This window comes from Cyprinodon tularosa, unplaced genomic scaffold, assembly GCF_016077235.1.
Source record: "Cyprinodon tularosa strain WSP-4 unplaced genomic scaffold, ASM1607723v1 ctg390, whole genome shotgun sequence".
Classification (NCBI taxonomy): domain Eukaryota; kingdom Metazoa; phylum Chordata; class Actinopteri; order Cyprinodontiformes; family Cyprinodontidae; genus Cyprinodon; species Cyprinodon tularosa.
The window spans coordinates 155,714-177,585 of record NW_024039108.1 but is presented as its reverse complement, the minus strand read 5'-3'; the positions used below and the strand labels follow the sequence as shown (position 1 = coordinate 177,585).

Genomic DNA, 21,872 nt, shown 5'->3' with positions numbered 1-21,872 from the left:
CGCGAGGTTTCAAGATTTCACTCGCTAATCAGTCTGGAGACTCTCCGTTGAAGAAAATTTGGAGCCGTTCACCAAACGAACGTCCAATCAACGTTGGCTTTGAGGCGGGTTGAGGTGTGACGCAACGAGAAGCGTGACAGTTCAGTCTAAAGAACATGGCGGCTATAGCTGATGAAACTAGCGTTAGCGTGGCTATCGAGCAAGTTTTATCGGAATTACAGAGTATTTCTTCTCCCGACTGGTTTCGGCAAGAGTAGCCTGGCTTGTGGTTGTATTTTCGTCGTCGCTCTGTTAGTACGTCATATGCTTCGTTGATCTGATTGGTTTATTTGGCCCGTCTATCACCAACATAGGCCAATCAGCTAAGCAGTATTTTCGCCCCTTCCCAAAATTACTTCAACTGAAGGTTTCCAGATGGATATGCAGAGCAAATCCATCTGGGGGAGTCAGGTTACCAACGCTCCCCCAAAATAAAATAAAAGATAACCTAGAGTAGTGAAGCAAGATCTGACTTTTGACTATTTTATTGAACAATACAGGTCTAAATGAAGGCCTACTTAACAAAACAAAACAAAAAAAAATCAAGTTTGTGTTTTTTTTTTTTTTTGTTTTTTTTTTTTTTTTTTTTTTTTTGTAACTTCCCTTCAGTGCCAAAAAAAATTATTTGAAACATTTTTCTTTTTTTTCTTTTACTTGCGTTTCAGGGCTTCCGTATTTTTCAGTTTGTTCACAATTTTTTAACCAAACAAAGTGATTTTAAGGCACTTGACATAACAAGCAGGTCTCAGTCAAAATTAATTTTTAAGAAATATTCCCACAAAAGAGTTACTGGTCTTTGCAGTCTTAAAACCTTTGGAGAGGAAAGTAAATAATCTTTTAGTGAGCAGGTTTTTTTCTCATGAACTATAGATTCATTAAAGAAATATTAAATATGCTGTTTATTAGTCAGTATTTCATTACTTTATAGACTCTACCTTGATTTTTTCCTCTCCCTATCAGGGGATCTTGGAGCTTTAGTTTTAAAATCTGAGGGTTTGCATCATCAGGCAGTTCCTGTAGCATCTGACAGTGACAGCAGTGACGCCTTATTTACATTTTGGACAGCATTATTAAAATATAATCAATTTGATTCTGCTTATTTTGTGAATAATGTAATTTCTCTCATAAAAGTTTATAAAATGTGCCAGGTTCATATTGATCTTTTTATTTATTTATTTTTACCGATTGAGCTGTATAATGAGGTCTTATTTATGTTGGAGAAGCAAACTTCAGGGTCCAATCAATTTTTCTGAAGGACTTTTACAGAAAAAAACAGACTTTGATTTGCTTTTTATCAATGCACTGGTATAGTTCATCATTCCTTTACTCACAGCAACCGGATCATTAATAACTCCATAATCGTGCAGAAAATCATGATGCCTCATGGTCTAACTTAGAGTAACAAACTGAAATGAGAAAAGTTTGGATAGTGGAGGATTGACCAAAAAACAAATGCTGAATTTGACGGCTTAATATTGAATAATTAAATAAATTCCTTAAGTTTCCATAACTTTTCTTAAATAATTAGTGAAATGCTGTTTGTTTAAAAAAAAAAAAAAATGAATCCAAAGAACATTTATTGCTAAAGCTTAAAGGTCAAATAAATGAAATGAGAAATAATTATGTAACAAGAATATCAATTAGTAAGAAACTTTCCAGAACTCCTTTTTTCGGGACCTAAAACATAACAGTTTTTTTATCGTTTTGTAAAGGTTGCAGATGTTTACTGAGAGATGTTGATTTTATGGAGCTCTTTCTGTGTACCAATTCTCAGACCTGAAGATGTTTTCTTACACTGATTTTATTGAGGACACATGCAGGGGAACCATGATCCTCTCCTGGGCTGCGGTGGAGGTACGAGATCAGCTCGGGTACCATGCATACACTGGAAAAACAATCTAGAAATAAGTACAAATTTATTAAATGAGGTTTATTTACCCTTACCCGACCAGCAACTTCAATAGGCATTAAACAGCCTCAGTTTTCAGTCAAGATGTGGGAGTTTGTGGGAGAGCTGCTGTCAGTTGGATAGAGTTTGGATAGATTCTAAGAATAGATTGGTTGGAAAAACAACCAATCTTGGTTAAAGCTATTTTAGTTAGATTAAACAATATATTGATCAAAATCTGAGCAAGCCACTCAACCTATTCTCATTAAGAGTTCGTATGAAATCGTATGAAAAGTTATGCACCATAATTTCGTACATTTTGGACGTTTTTTTCGTCGTATGCGCATCTGACGCACCATTCATGAATATAGAATATAAATTACAATTAGCCCTAACCCTGACCCTAACCCTAACCCTAAGATATAAAACAGCAAGCAACGTAGTTAGAGACATGAATAAGTGATTATTGCACTGTTTTTCCCAGTTTTACGTCCGTCCGCGGATCTGCCTTTTTTTTCTGTCTGCCAGCGCATGTGCACTGATGATGTTTTTTGAGGAAAAACGTCCAAAACGTACGAAATGCTGTGCATAACTTTTCGTATGATTTCATACGCACTGATAATGAGAATATGTTGAGCCACTGGACACAGTTGTAACTTTAGTGTTAAGTACTATTGATGTCTGTTACCAATAGTTACCAATTTTGGTGGAGTCAGCTGTAAGACATTGTCTGTCACTCCTGAGGTTGTTGGTTTGCGACCCACCTTAGACTTTTGAAAGGTGCACTTAGACTTAAGTATTTTGGCTGATGTGACTAGTTTGTATTGGTTTGCCCTGGTACAAATATAGATTGGGTAAAAACACTGCAAAATTAGATTAGTTAGTTTAACCAGAAGATTGATTGAACACATAACTTCTAGCCCGATTAAAACCAAAAACCGTGAAAAAACTATAATTCTTTCATTTTTTCTCATCATTGTCCAATTTGCAAAAGCACTTTTACTGTCTGCTTGAGCTTATTTCACTAAAATGGCAGAAAAACTGTGTACCTTAAACGATTTTTCTCTTCCTAGACATTTTACACAAGAAAAATTACAAAAGATTTTATTATACACACCAATCATTAACAATTTTAAAAGAACTTAAATAGGAAAAAAAAACAAGAAAAACAATTGCAAAAAATCTCAGATTAAATTACTAACTGTAGTTCTGCACTGCTGTTCACATGAAGCTTCATGAACTGTTGGGATAGTTGAAGCAAGCGTTAGCCCAGACAGTTCGATGCCTCATAAGGCTTCATCTCACATCACTCCTGAATGGTCATCTAACTGAGTTCACTATCATGTCCACTATATAGTCCCCGCTGTATGTGGACACAGCTTGTATGAGCTTTGAGGACAGCACGTTTTAAACAGGGCGTGCACGAGGAGAAATTGGCTCACGCATGCTCTCGCACACGCATTTTTTTTATTTTATTTTTTAAGTATAGTGGGTGGGTATTTTAAAAAAATCCTCCACAATACCTTTAAGCAAATATATTCCATAATGGACAGGACAGGGTTGAGCCTCCAGGCTGCTAAAATGATCTAGTTTTAATGAATCTAGACTTTAAGACGAGTTAGACATCCCAGATAATTACAAAAATAAAAGAAGCTGTAAATGTAAAAGTTTAAGAATATATATAGGAACAGAAGTGACCCAGAGAGAACAGGAACAGGTCATTTATATTTCAGAGCTGTGCACTTCAGCCACTGGAAAGACAAGGTTCCTTTAATGGAAAGTGTTTCACACGCCTTTTAGTCCCCATAAATTATCCTGAGACGAAACTTCTCAGAAACAGAGCATGTCCAGTTGTCCGATTATTCTTTAAAAAGATTGTTACACGTGTTTAAACAAAGTGTCTGGGGGGGGGCTGATAATGGATTGTCAAACAGAGCGGTGGTGGATGCAGCAGAAGGGCTAATGGAGATCTGCTGTTTCTAGAGCCTGCGGGCTCAAACTGCCGCCGCCATGAGGTACACTTTTCATTGAAACGTTATAAGTGGATCCATGAATAATTAATGTCGCTGCTCCTCCCTAAACAAGGGCGAATTTCAGCGTTTAATGCTCAAACAGCAGAGAAACTGAGAGCAGGTGACATATCTATTAGAAAACTGGGTCCTTTAAACTCTTTCATTCAAAATATATGCAGTCATGGATGGTAGTTTTTATCTCAAGCTTCAACATAACTTAAATGCTAAAGTCACTCCATATATCCAACTTAAAGACATTTAAGTAAAAAAAAAAAAAAAAAAACACATTAAAAAGTTAGAAATGTCTCCTCTAAGAACCTGCAAACGTCTGACTAGAGCTACATGCTGCTGAAGATTTGCAGTCATTCAGGTCATAGTCATTCCAAAAAAGTTGAAAAAAACAATACACTTGAATCTTTTTCCAAGTTTTAAGATGTTTCGCTTCCCGTCCAGGAAGCTTTTTTTTAACCTTAAACAGATGGGCTGGCCTCAGATTCCAGCTTTCCGCTGTCATTGCGACCCCAACTCCTGTACAGGAGAGCGGAGGACCTCGCCTGTTCAGACAGGCCAGCAAATCCCTTTAATTACCCCCCTTTCAGAGACATAGACAGGTACAGGGCACTGCAGGCTAACATATACCCCATTTACACTACCCTTGACAAACTGTGCTGAGACCGGTCCGAGCTCAGTAACTGAGATAACTTATCGTGTGTAAATGGAAAGCAAATTGAACTGAACTGAACAGAGCTAGATACAACCGAACCGATGGGTGTGAAGGAAGTCAACTATGTTAAGTTAGAAAAACCAACATTTAACAGAGGTGATGGTCTCAGATTTCAGCTTTCAAAAACCTACAATGAAGCAATTAAGTTAGTTCCTTCCTGCTATCATCGCAACCCTGAAGGCTTTGCCTTTTCAGGCCAAAATTCCCTTTAACAAACCCCTTTCAGAGACTCTGGCTACGTTCACACTGCAGCCTGAAGTGACCCAATTCCGATTTTTTTGCCCATATGTGACCTGTATCAGATCTTTTTATGACAGTCTGAACGACACAGATCGGATTTTTTCAAATGCGACCCAGGCCACTTGGATACGTGGTCCTGAATCCGATACGTATCTGATCTTTTCAAATGCGACCTGTGTCTGTACGGCCAGGTCGCATTCATCCGACCTACACGTCATTGATACTTGACAAATGTTACTAAACGTTACTAATCTGCGTCCTACTAAGCGGAGGCGGGAAAAACTAACAACCATGGTGGAAGATAACACAGAGAGCAGTCAATGGAGAGAAAGTGAGGTTGCTGACTTAATTCATATTTGGAAAGATAGCTCGATTCAGATCAAACTCGAAGGGTCTTACCGGAACCTGGCTCTCTTTCTTTTTGATCTTCTTAAAAAGATTTCGTTCGTAATGTGCCTGCTCCTGTTGGAGAAGAACTTAAAGAACGCATTATACGCTGCGGTATTACGAGTCATGTTTACTTCCGCAAACACTGAGGACGCTTGCTACATGTGACGTCATCGCGTCCTCGAGTGCGCATGCGGGACACTTCGGTTGAACGCTTTCAGTTCACACAGTAGATCACATACAAGTCGCATATACTTGGAAGTGTGAACGGACACGCAAAAAAAATCCGATTTCACAAAAAAATCGGAATTGAGCATTAAGGCCTGCAGTGTGAACGTAGCCTTAGACAGGTATCAGAGGCTAACAAAAGAAGCCAAAAGACCCCCCTTCCAAAGGGTTGGATCCATTCGTTCGGTTCAATTTGCACGTTTTTTAAACAAAAATAAGGCTTTTTTTTGGTCCATTCTATAAAGCCTGGAACTGAATTGAAAAAGCTTCCTGGATGGGAAGCAAAACGCCTTCAAACTGGGAAACAAAGTCAAGTTGATGGTTTTTTTAATTTTTTGGAATGACTAAAGCTACACATGAAGACCTAGGAGGAGCTCTGCTATTTCATCACATGTGCAACACCTTTAAGTATTTAGGAAAACATATTCAGGGTGGATGGGTATAATTTAAAGGTTTTTTCTATAATTAAAAATCTATTTGCATCTATTTGCATATTTATTAGTCAACAGTGAACAAGTTAATAAGACTTTAGATTTTAACCGTAACTATTTAACATCAGTAAAAAGCCTTAAATCCTAAATAACCTTTTCAAATATGATCCATTAAAGAACGGTTAGTTTTTCAAAGCTATAACTTGCTATGTGCTCTTTAAAAGCTGAAGGGCTTTTGGATTTATTTTTTACTTATTGTTAAAGAATAAGGAAAGGCTATAAATCAGTGCAGTTTAGTTTGACCTTGTGTTAGTAATCTGACTATGGCTCTTGACCTCTGCATGTTTTGACATATTTCTAGATGAGGAATTTTAAATTCCCATCTCCATATCTTCCCAGATTAGCCAGATGTTTTTTTCCCCAGATTTTCCCATGTTACCCAGATAATCTGGATAACCTCGGGGAGCAGGTTTATGTGATGAGGAACAATGATTTGGGGACCCTTTCTTGCACTGAATCTGTAAAGATGTCTGCAAAGGAAGGTGACGATAGAGGAGGTGGAAAGTACCCTACATTTTCTGTAACACAAAGTCTTTCAGGCAAGATATGGGCAGGAGGCGGGACTTCAATTCAGTTTATTTCTATAGCGACAATTCACATCACATTTCATTTGAAGGCACGTTATCATTCAAGCAGATCCTACAGTCACATTGATTCAAAGTTTTCTATCTAGAGCGGAGCATTCACTGTGCGATATTTTCAATCGTTACACGCAGCTATAGCTCAAACTGTACGACGAAACCTCAGGGTTTAAAAGTTCAGATCTCATGATGTATGCTCTCACACTGTGCGACCCAACGCTCTGATCCGATCTGCCTGCTCACACTGTACGACCAAAAAACACCCGACTCAGCGCGAGAGATGGCGCTGTTCGAACGCGTCAATCTGGAAGAAGAAGAAGAACTCCCTTGTTTGCACATGCGCTGTGCTCGAGGTTCTGATAAATCGGCTCGTAGCTCTGCTTCAACAGCAGGATTTGCCCACAACGGCCGACTAAATTCCCAACCTGTATGATTTTCTCCCGACCTTACGATTCCTGTTCAGGTGGTGACCTTGAGAGGCTGATCGCCGCCCGGCCCGATCGACAAAAATTATCGCATGACAGAAGAATCGTCCCGAGAAGGGCAAAAACATTTAAGGAAAACTAGCTGATTGCATCAACTCATTGACTCGAAGGCAATCCCTCTCACTAATCATGCATGGAGCGACAGTGGAGAGGAAAAACCCTCTTTTAACACGAAGAATCCTCAAGGAGAACCAGACTCAGAGTGAGCGGCCATTTGCTGAGGCTGACTGGGGTTCAAGGAGACAAGCAATGATACATATATAACTTCCTGGAACGTAGAACCGGAGCGCAGAGAATGAGCTCATATGTTAGACATATTGGAGTCCGGTAGTATTGAATCTGCATGCATAAAACATTCGCAATTCATGTGGAGAATAGTTTAGGTATCTGTATTTTAAATAAAAGCACTTCTTAATAAACATTCATATCCAAACCCGTTCATGGATACATGAGCTGCTGCTTTGCTGCATTTATTTTCTGCCCATTCTAGATCACATCTCCCCATCCTATCTGTTCTAATCTCATACTAGTTCTGTTTCTTTTTAAACTTTAACGCCATGCACAAATAAGGAAACAATGAGAAAGTCAGATCTATGATGCTTAGCTACCTGCAGTAAATATGAAAAGCCCTTGAAGCAATTTAAGTGAATCCAGCAAAGAGGATAAAGTCAGGATGTCAAAGAAATACTAGATATTGAAAATAGTGTTAATTGTGTAACCCAACTAACAGCGATCAATGAAGAGGGAGACAGAAGAGCTCCACTAGCTCGTGTTAAAAGTCAAAAATAAAAGAGGCAAGAGACGTCTCGGCCTTCATGTCGACTTTTTCTCCTCACTTGGAAGCTCTGGGATCAAACACAGTTTTCCCTACAGCATCTTTTTTTTCTGTAGCTGTTTATTTGGACCTGTTTTATAAATTGTTCTTGCAGCTCTGGGATATCCAGCTGTAATAGCTCAACTCTGAAACCTGTCACCCAGATAAATCCCTTAATCTTTAACCGTCACATGACAGCGTTTTGGACAAAATGCCATTAAACGTTGACCCTTTGGTGGTGATATATACAGAGAGAGGACAGCAGAAGGTCTGATCTATTCATGAACCCCAAAAAAAAGGATATTCCAGCCCATTATTGTTAGAAGGAAAGACAACATTTTGTAAATGGAAATAAAAAAAATTCATAATTGAAAAAAAATATCCTGTTATTTCCACTTCTTGTTTCTCTTGAGTGAGGATTATAGAAGTATGTAATTCCGAAAATGTTAAAAACAATCCACTGGGCTTTGTTTCTAAGTTTGAAGATGTTTCGCTTCCCAGGAAGTTTTTTCAATTCCAAATGTCAGGAATAGTGTTGAGTTTAAGGATTTATAGAGTAGCCCAACAATGCCTTGTTTTTGTTTAGAAGACATGCAAATTGAGACGGAAGAAGGGGTCCCTCCCTTTGGAATGAAGGTTGTTTGGCTTCTTTTGTTAGCCTGCAATGCCCCATACCTCTACATGTCTCTGAAACGGGGGTCTTTAAAGTGAACTGTTGGCCTGACTGTCTATGTGGGGAACAGAAGGCCTCGCCTATTCAGCCAGGCCAACAGTTCTCTTTTTAATTTGAATATTTTCTAAGAAAAAGCAATGCTTTGTTTTTTTTCCACTCTATAAACCCTTCTGACATTTTGAATTGAAAAAGCTTCCTGGATGGGAAGCGAAATGTCTTCAAACTTGGAAACAAAGTCCAGTGGATTTTTTTTTACTTTTTTGGATGAGCAAACAAGCATTTCTACGTTACCGACATTTCATTGGTGAAGTGTCAGATTCTTTGATAGTAAAAAATGCAATTTATAACACTCATCTAAAAAAGAGAAATAGAAAAATAACTTTGTGAATGTAACATTTGTAAAAAGATATATAATAAAAAAGGAGGGTAAAAAAAAGTAATTTTTTGGAAAAATAAAACAGAAAAACTTTTTTAAAAGAAAATCTGAGGAAAACATAAAAGTTTCTCAAACCCGTTTTTATTAAAAACTAAATCTGTCGTGTGTAAAAGTTCTCGCTTAGACAAAACCCTTTGCAGGAAAACAACAAACAAGGAAACAAACTCGCTGCCTCTTAGTCAGGTTTGTTTTTTTTTCCTTTGGTGGGAGATTTTAATTGTTACACTAAAAAGATGATGAATATGAGGAAATTAAAGTAATGAAATAGATGTCTTTCTGGCAGTAACCTCTCTGACTCGAGTCTGACTCCCTTTTATGTTTCTCTCTATCTTCCTGTTTCCTGTCTTTGGCTCCACCCTCCCCGTCCCGTCCCGTACCTGCCTTGCCCTTGCTCCAATAGAGAGATTCACACATGGAGAACTCTGAGCGTGGGGTATCGTATGCTTACTTTTAGACATAAACACATCCACTCCGTTGCTCATTGCGACTCTCACTTGCTGACATTTTTTCTAGATTTCTGCTTTGTCACATTTTTGGATTGATTAGGGCTGGACAAAGATTTCTGCATATAGATACCTTTATTATAATTCATGCAGGGATTATTACAGATTATATGGACACTGCAATGGATGTAGAACAGGAAAGGAAAAACAGAAAAAAAGGAGATAGAAGGGAGATAAGGATGAAACTATTAGTTTGTTTGGATTGCATAGGAAGAAATGCAATCGTTTTTCTTGCATCTTCCAGTTAAAATATTCACTCATTCATTACGTAGCCCTGAGTTTTGTAATGGATTTTCTCACTCTTAATTCGCATAACTTCTGGCCATGTCTTTTTAATCCTGCAGCAGATTATATATAAGTATATAAGTATTATAAGTATAAGAATCACATAAGAATAGACTATTGAATGCAATTCAGTTTATTTATATAACGCAAGGCACTTTACTATTCAACCACATCATCCAGTCAAATTGATTCAAAGTTTTCTATCTAAGGAAAACCAGTTGATTGCATCGACTCATTTACTTGAATGCAATCCCTCACAATAAGCATGCTTGTAGCAACAGTGGAGAGGAAAAACTCAGTTTTAACAGGAAGAAACCTCCAGCAGAACCAGGCTCAGTGTGAGCGGCCATATGCTGAGGCCGACTGGGGTTCAAGGAGACAGAAGCAGAGATACAAAAAGCAGCTGTAAAAGGCAGCGCCGTCCAAGAAACACACAGCCAGGCAGACGAGCTCCGAGCTAGCTCCCATGTCAGAGGACAAAGAGAGCACATCCAGCGAGTCACAGTCAGAGAAACAGGCCTACACTAAAACAGGCCGATCTCCAACATCTATAAACAAAGGTGTTGATGGCAGCAGCACAGCTGATATTTCTCTCCAGGATGGAGTCACAGCCAAACAGAAACAGACCAGATGAAGCTACTATGAGAAAAAGCAGAGAGAGCAGAACGTTAGAGATTGAACTAATAGATTCTGCAGAGTGGGAGAATAGAGATAAAATGAAGCAGAATGATGAAATGGGGGTCCCTATGTCCTCCAGCAGTCTAAGCCTATAGCAGCATAACTATAGAGATAGCTCAGGATAACCTGAGCCACTCTAACTATAAGCTTTATCAAAAAGGAAAGTTTTAAGCCTAGTCTTAAAAGTAGACAGGGTGTCTGCCTCACGGACTAAAACTGGTAGTTGGTTCCACAGGAGAGGAGCCTGATAACTAAAAGATCTGCCTCCCATTCTACTTTTAGAAATTCTAGGAACCACTAGTAAACCTGCAGATTGAGAGTGAAGTGCTCTGTTAGGAACATAAGGAACAATAATATATCTGATGTAAGATGGAGCTTGGCCATTTAAGGCTTTATATGTGAGAAAAGGGATTTTAAATTCTATTCTGGATTTAACAGGAAGCCAATGAAGAGAAGCCAGGATAGGAGAGATATGATCTTTGTTTTCAAGTTTCATCAGAACTCTGGCTGCTGCTTCTGAAGGTACTATAATACTCATATAACCTCGTATAACAAAGTTTACAGAAAGAAGACAACAGACAACCAAAAGACAAAAGTTTGAAGGTAAATACTTAGCTAGATCCTGCTTGATAGCTACTCAGTTATAGCTTGGGGCAGCAGATGTGCTGTTTACCTCCTCCAACCTTTAGCATTGGTGTTGTGCTGACACAGTTCACACTCAAATATTAATTGCTGCGGTTACAAATCCCCTCTCGGTTAAGAAGAGTCGGGGGAATGTGCTGTCCTAAGCAACACTTAAAGATGAGTGTGAAACACGAAACACCTCATGTATTAGTCTGAGTGACACGTGAGTAATTTTCCCTCGGCTGTGTGAGGGCTGAGGACCCACAAGGAGTGGAAGCTCTCCTTAGCACCATCGGATCTGTGTCACTTCACAGCCTAAAACTCAGGCTCCTCTACTCCTCTGAGAGCTTTAATGCGCGCCGTCATTTCTCAACCATCCTCTCTGCAAACACCAGCATCAGCATCACCGTCGGGTTTTATTCATTGCTGTAAAGTGGATTTTTGAAATAAATGCTCCCCATGAATTAACCCATAAAATGCCAGCACATGGCCCTTGGGATTTATTTATTTTTGTCTGTGTCCTCATTTGCCACTATGTTCTTGAAATAGATGTTCCAGAGTTACTGTAGATGATTGCTCCAGGAGCCAAAACCCAAGGGGCTCACTCCCTAAGAGGCCCGATCCTGGAGGCAATAGTGCTGGGGTCCTACAGGGCCGTGCAACTAGCCCATGGTTCACGCCTCCGAAGGGATCCAAAGCCCAGGGGCACACCACCCTCGATAGCCACTAGCAATGAGGCAGCATCCAGTGGTGTATCCAACCCCGTACTTAGAGAGCCATCAGTTTGCCAGCAGACACAGGCACCTGTCACTGGTGGGGAGCATAAGAAGGGAGAGGAGGGAGACCCTACTCATACTTGGGCCTAGGATGTTCAGTGAGGCAGGGGAGGAAAACTCAGTCTGATAAGAAGACAAATTCACATTGATCCAGTCACATTTTCACAATTACACCATTAAGGACACGCATAAGGACTCAACGGAGATGCACACAGAGGCAGACACTAAACATAATCGTCCACTGGGGATCTCCTCCCGGGTCTGGGGGCCAATCCCCCCTAGGGGAACAGGCCCAGCACCCTAAGTCCTGATTATTTTTGTGTGTTTTTTTTTTCTTTGTTAGTTTTAGGCATTTTTTGTTTTCATTTCATCATATCTTTATGTGTCCGGATGTCCCATTAGTTGCCGGGAGGGGGGGTTTTATTTTGAAAATGTAATGATTAGAAAATGACTGATACCCCTTTTTTCAGCGCTCATGCCAATGCCACTTATGACACCAGTTTGACACCAGTCTAACTGGTCCCCCATGAGATTTGCCAGATTTATGGGCCTATTTTTAAAGTTGATTTGGCATTTTCTTACTCCGTTTAAGAAATAACCATAACTGACACAACCATAACAAATGATAACATTTATTCCCAATCAAACTAAAACTGAAAGTCGTTCAGAAGTGATACCTAAATGTCAAATCATTCTGGCTTAAACATGTATATCAATGTACTCTTTATCAGGCAATATTGTCCCAAAATTTAAGAAATTACTTACTAAATCTTTTTTTTTCATTATCTTATGCAGGACAGTTAGTTATACGTCAGCCTGAACACCTAAATTCAGCCAATCATATATCAACGGTCATCTGTCACTCAAATTTTTTTGGTCAGAGCATCTTGATTCATATGTCGCAGCTAATATATGCAACGGTTAAAATAAGAAATAAGAATAATTCCTTTCCCATTGAGTTCGGTCCCAGTGTTCATGGGGATGGACGTCTGTGTCTTCAACAGGCGTAGAGCTAACAGAACTGGCAGCGTTGCGAGGCAAGGGCTCAAACATGTACGGCTGGAAGCCTTCTACACCAAACCAAGCTTCTGCCACCCTGGTGTCCTCTTCCACAACATCTTCGTCCCCGCTTTCCTCTTCTAAATAAAAAATGGAGGACGGAGGAGACTCATCCACGACCTCCAACACTAAACTCTCCTCCTCTTGCATGTTTCCGCTGTCCATAGCGTTCCTTGACAGCGTCGTTTCTAAGTCACCAACTTAGTGCTACTTGGTCCCAATGGAATTTTCTTTTAGGAACCTACTAGCACTAAGTTGCTAACTGGTTAGCAAGATACTTCCGACAAACCGGCCACAATCAAACTTGCTTGTGAACCTTCCGCCACAACAACCCCGCCCTCTTGATAAACAACCAATCACATTCCCTTTTTTTTTTGAGTTTTTACGGCATTAGTGGCTCGTTTTTTTAACAGTAGCCTGACAGGAAAGGAGGTATGAGAGAGGTAGAGAGCCATGCGGCAAAGGACCAAAGGTCTGATTCGAACCCGGGTCGGCTGCGTAGATGACTAAGACCTCCATTCATGGGTCCTGCACTCTAACCACTGTGACACCTGCACTTCCCAATCAAACTCACTTTATTCACTTGTGTAAAGTCATGCACCACTTGGGAGAATTCAGAAATGCAACGGTTGGAACGGCCGTTTCGCAATGACTTTAAAAATAGAAAGCAGACAGACATGATCTCAAGGCATGGCTGCTGAACGGCTAATAAATTGTCAACACGCACCCTAACCCTAGCCTAAGAAAAATTTACACTTGGTATTCTCTTCACTTTGAGCCCAACACAAACTTTCTCTCTTGACCAATAAAAATGTTTTTGCTAGCATCCAACACACCAATAGAAATGCGTCTTTTCCCGTCATAGCAGAGGAAAGCCCGCCTCCAGACAAATACAATTAAAACTCTACCTAAAATCCTGAAATTCAAAAAGAAACAATCATTTGAAAGTATAAATCTGAGAAAAATATTAAAAGGATATCAAATATATATCTTTTTCAAATAAATAAAAAAAAACATATAAAGAAAAATAAATGTGAAACTAGCTAAAAGTTTTTTCTAAAATTTTGTGGGCAACTTTTGCTGTTTTAATATTCAAAAAACATTTCAATAATTTTTTTTGCAAAGATAATAAAACAAAAATCAGTCCTATGCAGAAATGATTTTAATATAGGTTCACCACTTTCAGTCGTTTTCTTTGGCATCTTCCAAAGTATAACAACATCATAAAGCCTGAACATGTGATCATCCAGCGTTATGAAGTGTAAAAGCAGGCAGAAATGATGAAGTTTTGCACGCCGTGGCGCCGGCTATTATTGGAGCAGGTTGGCGTAATTGAATCGTAGATCAGAGTAAACAGTTCTGTAGAAACTGAAGCAGTGAAGCCAGCCGATCTGCCTCCGGCACGAGGAGAGGAAGCAGGTTAAATAATTAGTGGAAGTTTTGTAGGTTAGAAATTGTGTTTGGCTCCAACAAATAAAACATAGGTGGATGATTAAGCGGGAGGATACGTGTTATCATCTCTCCAAATGAAAGTGACGCTTCATAAATATCTCCACCCACGCTGTTCTGGGCGCTGAGACAATCCGCTCTGATAGAGCAGCGACCGCTCAGGGTTTGTCTTTCTCTGACACGCTTAGAGACGCTTCCTCGCTGCAGCTTCACAACCATATATACAGCTTCACTTAGTAAAGTACAGTAGAGGATGCAAAGCAGATATCAGATGAATTAAACTTGGTAATGAAGACTTTCTTCAGTCTCTTAACCATCGTCTTTCTACAATTCTCTGCAGTTTATCAAAATAAATAAAACATACTTATACTGAACTTTGACTAGACCATTCTAACACAGGCTTCACATTGGTATATTTAAAGTCTCACTATATGGAGAACTCCAGGTTTACCTTGATGCAAGGGTGTAACTTGGTGAAGAAAGTTGGTGAGGACACTCGGTTGGTGGGTGATGGACCTACAATTACTCAACCCTAACGCTTTCATAACAAATAACAGCTGATTCCGATGCCAAGATCAATATATCTTGCATCCCTACAAGTACAGTTTCAGTTCCATCCAGAAAAAAACTGGATATGCTGCATTTTAAATATAGCATAGCATATTTTTTCTTGTAAACTTTCTGATATATTTTATTGCATGTTGCATATCCCAGTAAGTCTGTTTCACCCTTAATCTCCCTACTTCTCTGCTCTGTTTAAAAAGATTTATGAACCTCTTTACTAATATGATGATGCAAGAAACAAAATATCAAGATAAGTAGAAGCTCTGCAGTCCGATTCTGTCTGCACAATAAGAAAACATGTTAGTTTTAACCTGTAAAGTCGGGCATACACCGTGCGATTTTTTGCCCTTTTTGGGCCGACTTTCCAGTCGTGCGGGAATTTTCCGAGCGGCCCGACTTTTAGCCTGACCGTGCGTTGTTCGTTGTGTAGTGTACAGGGGGTAACGAGGGGCGATCAGCCTCTCACGCCCACCTCCCGTTTAGTTCTTCTTCTCCCTCTCAGATGTAAACACAGAAGCATGGCAAGGGTGTGAGTGAAAAGGAGTTCTTTCTGTAAAATTGACAGACCGTAGTAGCCTCGTTTGGTCAGCCATGTCTTTGTCTAAATACTTCGTCGCCGTTTCTTTTTAGGGCTTTCAGCACAAAATTGCCCAAATTGCCAAGGCAGCGCGTTTCACTTTAGTGAGCTTCATATTCCTCTTCTACTCCTTTGAGTAGCGCGTCGAGTAGCGCCATCTCACTGCGGAGCTGAGTCCCACCTGGTTTTTAGACGTACAGTGTGAGCAGGTAGATCGCATCAGTGCGCCATGGTGCACATTGGTATATTTAAAGTCTCACTATATGGAGAACTCCAGGTTTACCTTGATGCAAGGGTGTAACTTGGTGATGAAAGTTGGTGAGGACACTCGGTTGGTGGGTGATGGACCTACAATTACTCAACCCCAACGCTTTCATAACAAATAACAGCTGATTCCGATGCCAAGATCAATATATCTTGCATCCCTACAAGTACAGTTTCAGTTCCATCCAGAACGAGTAGCGCGTCGAGTAGCGCCATCTCACTGCGGAGCTGAGTCCCACCTGGTTTTTAGACGTACAGTGTGAGCAGGTAGATCGCATCAGTGCGCCATGGTGCACATACATCTTGAGCTTTAAACTCAAACTGCACGACGAAAGCCTGCGGTTTGGCCGTAAAGTGTGAGCTGTAGCTGTGTGCAATGATTGAAAAAAAACACACAGTGTATGCCCGTCTTAACTGGGAGTCATGGTCCTCTGAGAAGCCAAGCTTTTTTTTTTACTAGTAAAGACGAACAAACTAAAGCTTCTAAACTTAAAGCTTCTTGCATTATAATACTAACTTGTATACATTTACAATCTGTTGCCATTTTTAGCTGAAAAAGATCCGTATGTCTAACGAACAGAGTTTCGGTGGCAGCTCAAATTTTGTTAAACCGACCCGTCTCCTAACTCTTACTTAAACATTGAAGTAGCTGCTGCTTAATATTCACTGAGTGCTGCTGTGTCTCTCCTACTCCATGTAGCGACTCAGTATGTCTGTGAAATGCAACCACAAATCAGATTGTCTCAAAGCGACAGATCTGATGATGTTACACCGAGAGGCGGGACACAGGAGCAGCGGGAGAGAGGAAAAGAAAACAAGGACGCAAAATGCTCTGAACACAGATAGCTGCACCCAACCTCTGTTACATATGGCTAAAGTCAATTAGCAGAAAGGGGATAAATAGCAGAAATTATTGGTGGGGACACCCCCTCCTTCTCCTCCTCTGAGGTGGTTGTGGTGCTATGCTCTGACCTTTTCTTGTTTTTTTGCAACCAGCAGAGCAGAACTAAAGAATTGATCTGAGCTCAGGTTCTAACAGGACTGATGTTCATGAGAATAAGACGTAGCACAGAGAACGGTGCTGCTTTTATCTCAACATCTTCTAAAAAGGCAGGACTAGTTGCTGAAAAATCTGGGCTGTTCCAAAAAGTCAAAAAGCAATCCACTGGACTTTCTTTCCAAGTTTGAAGACATTTCGCTTCCCATCCAGGAAGCTTTTTCAATTAAAAATGCCAGAAATAGCGTTGAGTTCCAGGCTTTATAGAGTGGACCAAAAACTAAGCCATATTTTTGTTTAGAAAACGCGCAAATTGAACCGAACGAACGGATCCACCCCTTTGTAAGCCTTTAATATCTGATACCTGTCTAAGTCTCTGAAAGGGGGTTGTTAAAGGGAATTGTTGGCCTGAAAAGGCAAGGTCTTCTGTTCCCCTGTAAAGTGCTCGGGTTGCGATGACAGCAGGAAAAGGCTGAAATCTGAGTCCATCACCTCTATTTACAATTGTTTGTTTTGTTTTTTAACATAGTTGACTTCCTTCCCACCCCTCTCAAACCACCTGTCGTCTTTGTCCAAAATGTGAACATTCTGGTCCTCAAAAAAATGTCCCCTGTCCATAAGGTGTAGATGTAGAGCAGAGTCTTGTCCCTAGATAGTTGCTCCTCTGTGTTGGACCATGCGTCTGTGGAGAGGTTGTTTGGTTTCTCCAGTATAAAGATCAGATCATTCCTCGCTGCATCGAACTCCAAACACCTGGGCTGTTCTGTGGAGCTCAGAGTGGAAGTGGGTTTTTGTGTCTGACTGTCTGGGAAACAGTGTCTCCGTTAAGCGACTGAACACTCTTCATTCTCAGTCTTCTGTGCTATTATATATATAAAGAAAAGAAAAAAACGATTTCTTTTTTTCTACATAAATTGGGGTGTATTACCACTCATGCACACTTGGACTGCAGAGCTAGGCTTGACCCCTATTCTGGATGTGACACTTGGCTGAATAATGCACTCTGCAGCTCGCTGAGATAAATGCTTTATCGTTCACTTATAGCGCTATTAGAGTAGCTGATGGTCGGCCATTTAGACAGAAACCAAGACTTTTCTCCACCTTTCTATCTTAGCTCTTCATTTCAAAGTAAGAAATTTTTTTTTGTTTATTTCGTTTTTGCCACCAAGCAATTAAAAAATCTGTATTATTTGAAATTGGAATGCTAGTTATCAACAGATTAATTGTTCTAATGTTGAAAAATCTTATCGATTGATAGATGGTCCACAAAAAAAACAATAATTTTCTTTAAAAGAATACGTTTTTATCTTGTGTCAAAAGAAAAGTTTTTTATATATAAATAAATATATAAATATAAATATAATAAATATATATATATAAATAAATATATATATAAATATATATATAAACAGGATACCTCACTCTGATTCCTGTCAGGTTTTTCACCACTTTGTTGTAATTAAGTGGACGCTAACTGTCTGTAGTTTAATCCATCAATCAGTGCTGGGAGAGGCTCTGTGCTGCTAGCAGAGCTTTTAAACAGCTGGTTCTGGTTCTGGATGCACTTGACTCCCCACCTACCGGACTAAACGCTAGTATGTCTTCTTCTATCCTGCTCCAGACGTTTATCTTAATGTCGTCCACTTTCTATCATCGTTTCCTTCTGATCCTAGCAGAGAAATTCTGCTGCTCCTCCATGCAGTAAATTAGCCGATCTAGGAGAATTGAAAGAGTTTATCCAGAGATTATATTTGCTGACAAAAAAACAGAGATTTCATTCTGGATCCTTGGATCCATTAAACTGTGGAAATAATCTGGAGCAGACTCTGGATCTGCTCCAGCAGGCCACCGCTCTGCCTTTACTCTTCTTCTCTTGTAAATAACAGTGAGGTTCTGCTGAAGATGAACAGTGGTGCCCTCTGCTTCTAAGCAGACGTTATCAATTACTACGATTAAACTAATTCTAATGTAATAAATCATTAATAGATCATTCAAATTAAGTCAGTCATTTTTTTACTTTGCTATTTAAAATGTTTCATGATCTCTTAGAACCTTTTTATTTACTTCTCATTCTGCAGCAGATTATTTTCACATCATTGCATGAAAAACACAGAGTTTTAGAAAAGTATCGGAAGCTGCAGAATCAATTGGCTCTTCACAGAACAGCTGCTCTATATCCGGTCAGTCTTGGAAGTTGTCTGTTTCTGATGAAAGCAAAAACTCATCTAATAGTTGTTTTTTTCCCCTTTCATTACAGTCATTAAAGTTTGCATCACATTTTTCTACAACAGATTCTTGGAGTTTTTCTTTAGCCTCAGTATCAGAGTGAAAAGTCAAGTGATGTTTCTGTTCCCTGAGCTGATGGCATTTATATATGATTATATGTGGTAAAGAGAAGAGATAAACACCAGTTTTCATGTCATAGAGGGGAAGTCTGCGGGGGCAGGTGGGTGTTTACACAAAGTCATCACCTGAACAGAAGAAAAACAGAAAGCTGTATATAGATGGAGTGAATTCCATATTGTTTGCTTGGCATGTGGCCGTAACAGTTCTGCTTTGGTCTGTGGGTTCTAGTCAGAATCTCTGGTGTTCAGCTGGCTGCTTGAAGAAGATTTTTCTTCTCCTTTTGGACCTGACCTACAGCCAGAGAGTATAGTTAGAAGCTAAAGTTCTACTACTAAAGTTCAACTGTGAGATCAGGAACCTCTTAGGGGAGAGAAACTTTAGTAGATGGGTGAGGTGGTGACAGGAAATCCTTGGTTTGATGTTGGGACTTGATTAACCCAGTTTAGCCCTAATTTAAACACGCTGCTTCAGATTTATAAGCCAGGAGGTTGGTTGAGGCTTGAGTAGGTGAAGCTTGAGTCAATGAGGATGATTAAATGAGGCTTCAGTAGGCCAAGCTTGAGTCAATGAGGCTTGATTAAATGAGGCTTTAGTAGGCCAAGCTTGAGTCAATGAGGATGATTAAATGAGGCTTTAGTAGGCCAAGCTTGAGTCAATGAGGCTTGATTAAATTAGGCTTTAGTAGGCCAAGCTTGAGTCAATGAGGATGATTAAATGAGGCTTCAGTAGGCCAAGCTTGAGTCAATGAGGATGATTAAATGAGGCTTCAGTAGGCCAAGCTTGAGTCAATGAGGCTTGATTAAATTAGGCTTTAGTAGGCCAAGCTTGAGTCAATGAGGGTTGATTAAATGAGGCTTTAGTAGGCCAAGCTTGAGTCAATGAGGTTTGATTAAATGGGGCTTTAGTAGGACAAGCTTGAGTCAATGAGGTTTGATTAAATGGGGCTTTAGTAGGCCAAGCTTGAGTCAATGAGGCTTGATTAAATTAGGCTTTAGTAGGCCAAGCTTGAGTCAATGAGGATGATTAAATGAGGCTTCAGTAGGCCAAGCTTGAGTCAATGAGGCTTGATTAAATTAGGCTTTAGTAGGCCAAGCTTGAGTCAATGAGGCTTGATTAAATTAGGCTTTAGTAGGCCAAGCTTGAGTCAATGAGGATGATTAAATGAGGCTTCAGTAGGCCAAGCTTGAGTCAATGAGGTTTGATTAAATGGGGCTTTAGTAGGACAAGCTTGAGTCAATGAGGTTTGATTAAATGAGGCTTTAGTAGGCCAAGCTTGAGTCAATGAGGCTTGATTAAATTAGGCTTTAGTAGGCCAAGCTTGAGTCAATGAGGATGATTAAATGAGGCTTCAGTAGGCCAAGCTTGAGTCAATGAGGCTTGATTAAATTAGGCTTTAGTAGGCCAAGCTTGAGTCAATGAGGGTTGATTAAATGAGGCTTTAGTAGGCCAAGCTTGAGTCAATGAGGTTTGATTAAATGGGGCTTTAGTAGGACAAGCTTGAGTCAATGAGGTTTGATTAAATGGGGCTTTAGTAGGCCAAGCTTGAGTCAATGAGGGTTGATTAAATGAGGCTTTAGTAGGCCAAGCTTGAGTCAATAAGGCTTGATTAAATGAGGTTTGAGTTGGTGAAGCTTGAGTCAATGAGGCTTGATTAAATGAGTCTTGAGTTGGTGAAGCTTGAGTCAATCAGGCTTGAGTTAGTGAAGCTTGAGTCAATAAGACTTGATTAAATGAGTCTTGAGTTGGTGGAGCTTAAGTCAATGAGGCTTGATTAAATGAGGCTTGAGTTGGTAAAGTTTGAGTCAATGAGGCTTGATTAAATGAGGCTTTAGTAGGCGAAGCTTGAGTCAATGAGGGTTGATGAAATGAGGCTTGAGTAGGCCAAGCTTGAGTCAATGAGCCTTGATTAAATGAGGCTTGAGTTGGGGAAGCTTCAGTCAATGAGGCTTTATTAAAGGAGGCTTGAGTAGGCCAAGCTTGAGTCAATGAGGGTTGATTAAATGAGGCTTGAGTTGGTGAAGCTTGATTCAATGAGGCTTGATTAAATGAGGCTTAAGTAGGCCAAGCTTGAGTCAATGAGACTTGGTTAAACGAGGCTTTAGTAGGCCAAGCTTGAGTCAATGAGGCTTGATTTAATGAGGCTTGAGTTGGTGAGACTTGAGTCAGTAGTCACACAGAAACAAGGTTAAACTTAAAAAATAAATACGCAGAAAAAACAAACAAAAAACAGTTCAACTTCTCTCAAAGAGTAGCGGACGTTATCTTGATAAAAACTTTTAAAACTTTTGTTTCTTCATTTAATTTTTTATTTGCATTTTAAAAAATGTGATCTTTGCAAATTAACAAAACATTCCATGAACATTACAGTGCATCTATAAAGTTTTTTACCAAACTCTTCTTCATGTTTCTTTCTAGAACCAGATCGATCTGTTTCTAATCATGATGGAAAATATTTAGAGAAAATATGCAATGGAAAAAAATAACAGTAAATTCCATACTGGTGGAGTCAGACGGACTGCACCAGTATGGATGTCAAACAGAAATAAACATGTTTCCTTCGTCTTTCTCTCTGTCTAACCCCCCCACCCTCACCCCACCATTTATATGGAGAATCTTTTTTACACTTTATTAATATTTATGGGCTGTTTTAGCTGCTGTGGCTTTTACAGCTCAGCTCCTGCCGCGCTGCACTTTATTAATATCATCAGGACAATGTCAGCAGAGGCCCTAAAAAAGGTTATGGTTATGACAG

The 21,872-nt window shown here is 39.7% G+C and overlaps 1 protein-coding gene across 15 annotated transcripts in view; it reads left to right on the top strand.

The window, feature by feature from the left end:
- ptprt (protein tyrosine phosphatase receptor type T) overlaps window positions 1-21,872 on the top strand; it is a 471,678-nt gene that overhangs the window by 305,209 nt on the left and 144,597 nt on the right. For 6 of the 15 annotated variants that reach the window (XM_038297551.1, XM_038297548.1, XM_038297550.1 and 3 more), the window contains one exon: window positions 9,399-9,431. The exons of the other annotated variants lie outside the window; for them this stretch is intronic. In XM_038297551.1, coding sequence (XP_038153479.1) covers window positions 9,399-9,431 — 33 coding nt within the window. The remainder of the gene's footprint in view (window positions 1-9,398; window positions 9,432-21,872) is intronic. 15 annotated transcript variants of the gene reach the window in all.